The sequence below is a fragment of the Cariama cristata genome, unplaced genomic scaffold (assembly GCF_000690535.1).
Source record: "Cariama cristata isolate BGI_N322 unplaced genomic scaffold, ASM69053v1 scaffold12306, whole genome shotgun sequence".
NCBI lineage: Eukaryota > Metazoa > Chordata > Aves > Cariamiformes > Cariamidae > Cariama > Cariama cristata.
Genome location: NW_009621585.1, coordinates 3237 through 4003, shown reverse-complemented (window position 1 = coordinate 4003; position 767 = coordinate 3237). Strand labels below are relative to the sequence as shown.

At 63.4% G+C, this 767-nt stretch overlaps 1 protein-coding gene across 1 annotated transcript in view; it reads right to left on the bottom strand.

Annotated features, from left to right (window-relative positions):
* LOC104163125 (mucin-4-like) overlaps positions 1-567 on the bottom strand; it is a 10920-nt gene extending 10353 nt beyond the window's left edge. The window contains exon 1 of the mRNA XM_009702022.1: positions 435-567. Coding sequence (XP_009700324.1) covers positions 435-567 — 133 coding nt within the window. The remainder of the gene's footprint in view (positions 1-434) is intronic.
* Between the last annotated feature and the right edge of the window lie 200 nt (positions 568-767).

The window sequence follows — 767 nt, the reverse complement described above, 5'->3', positions numbered from 1 at the left end:
TGCGGTGATGGCCACAGTGCTGCCTTCAGTGATGGCCGTGGTGCTGCCTTCTGTGATGGCTGCAGTGTTGCCTGTGGTGATGGTCGAGGTGCTGCCTGTGGTGATGGCTGTTGTGTCTCCCCAGGCAGGTGCCCCTGGAGATGCCCAGAATCCAGGAGGTGACGTGCTCGCTGCCTGTCCCATGGCATGGTTGCTGATGGCCATGGCAGAAATGGTGCCTGTTGCCAGCTCGGGGTGGGTCTGTCCAGCTGCTGGCTCCCCGGTTGCACCAACACCAAGCAGGGATGAGGGGGCTGTTGCTGGCTCCTCCGCTGGGCTGTGTGGGCTGGGGTGGGGTGAACTGGGCACTGTGATGGCACTAAGGACACCCCAGGACCTGGCAGTTGTCTCCACTGAGGGGGTATGCGCTGTTGGGGATAGGACAGATCGCCCACCTCCTCCTGCCTCGCTGTGCGTTACAGCGGGGGACAGGGTACTGATGGTGCTGGTGGCTGTGGTGGCTGTGGTCACCATGAAGGTCTCCTCACCGGCTGAGGTGGCTGGTGGGATGGTGTTGCTGGGGAACATGGTGACGGCTCGTGTGGCGGCCAAGCTTGTGCCAGTGGTGTTGGAGGCAGGCACATGGGTGCTGTTGGTGCTGGCTGGGGGTGCTGCACCCTCAATGCCAGAGGGGGTGGTGTCTGCCCAGGTGGTGGTACCCCCTGCACCTGACCAGGATGCGGCTGTAGCCTCCCATGCATGTGTGTGGCCAACAGCCGGCGAGGAGA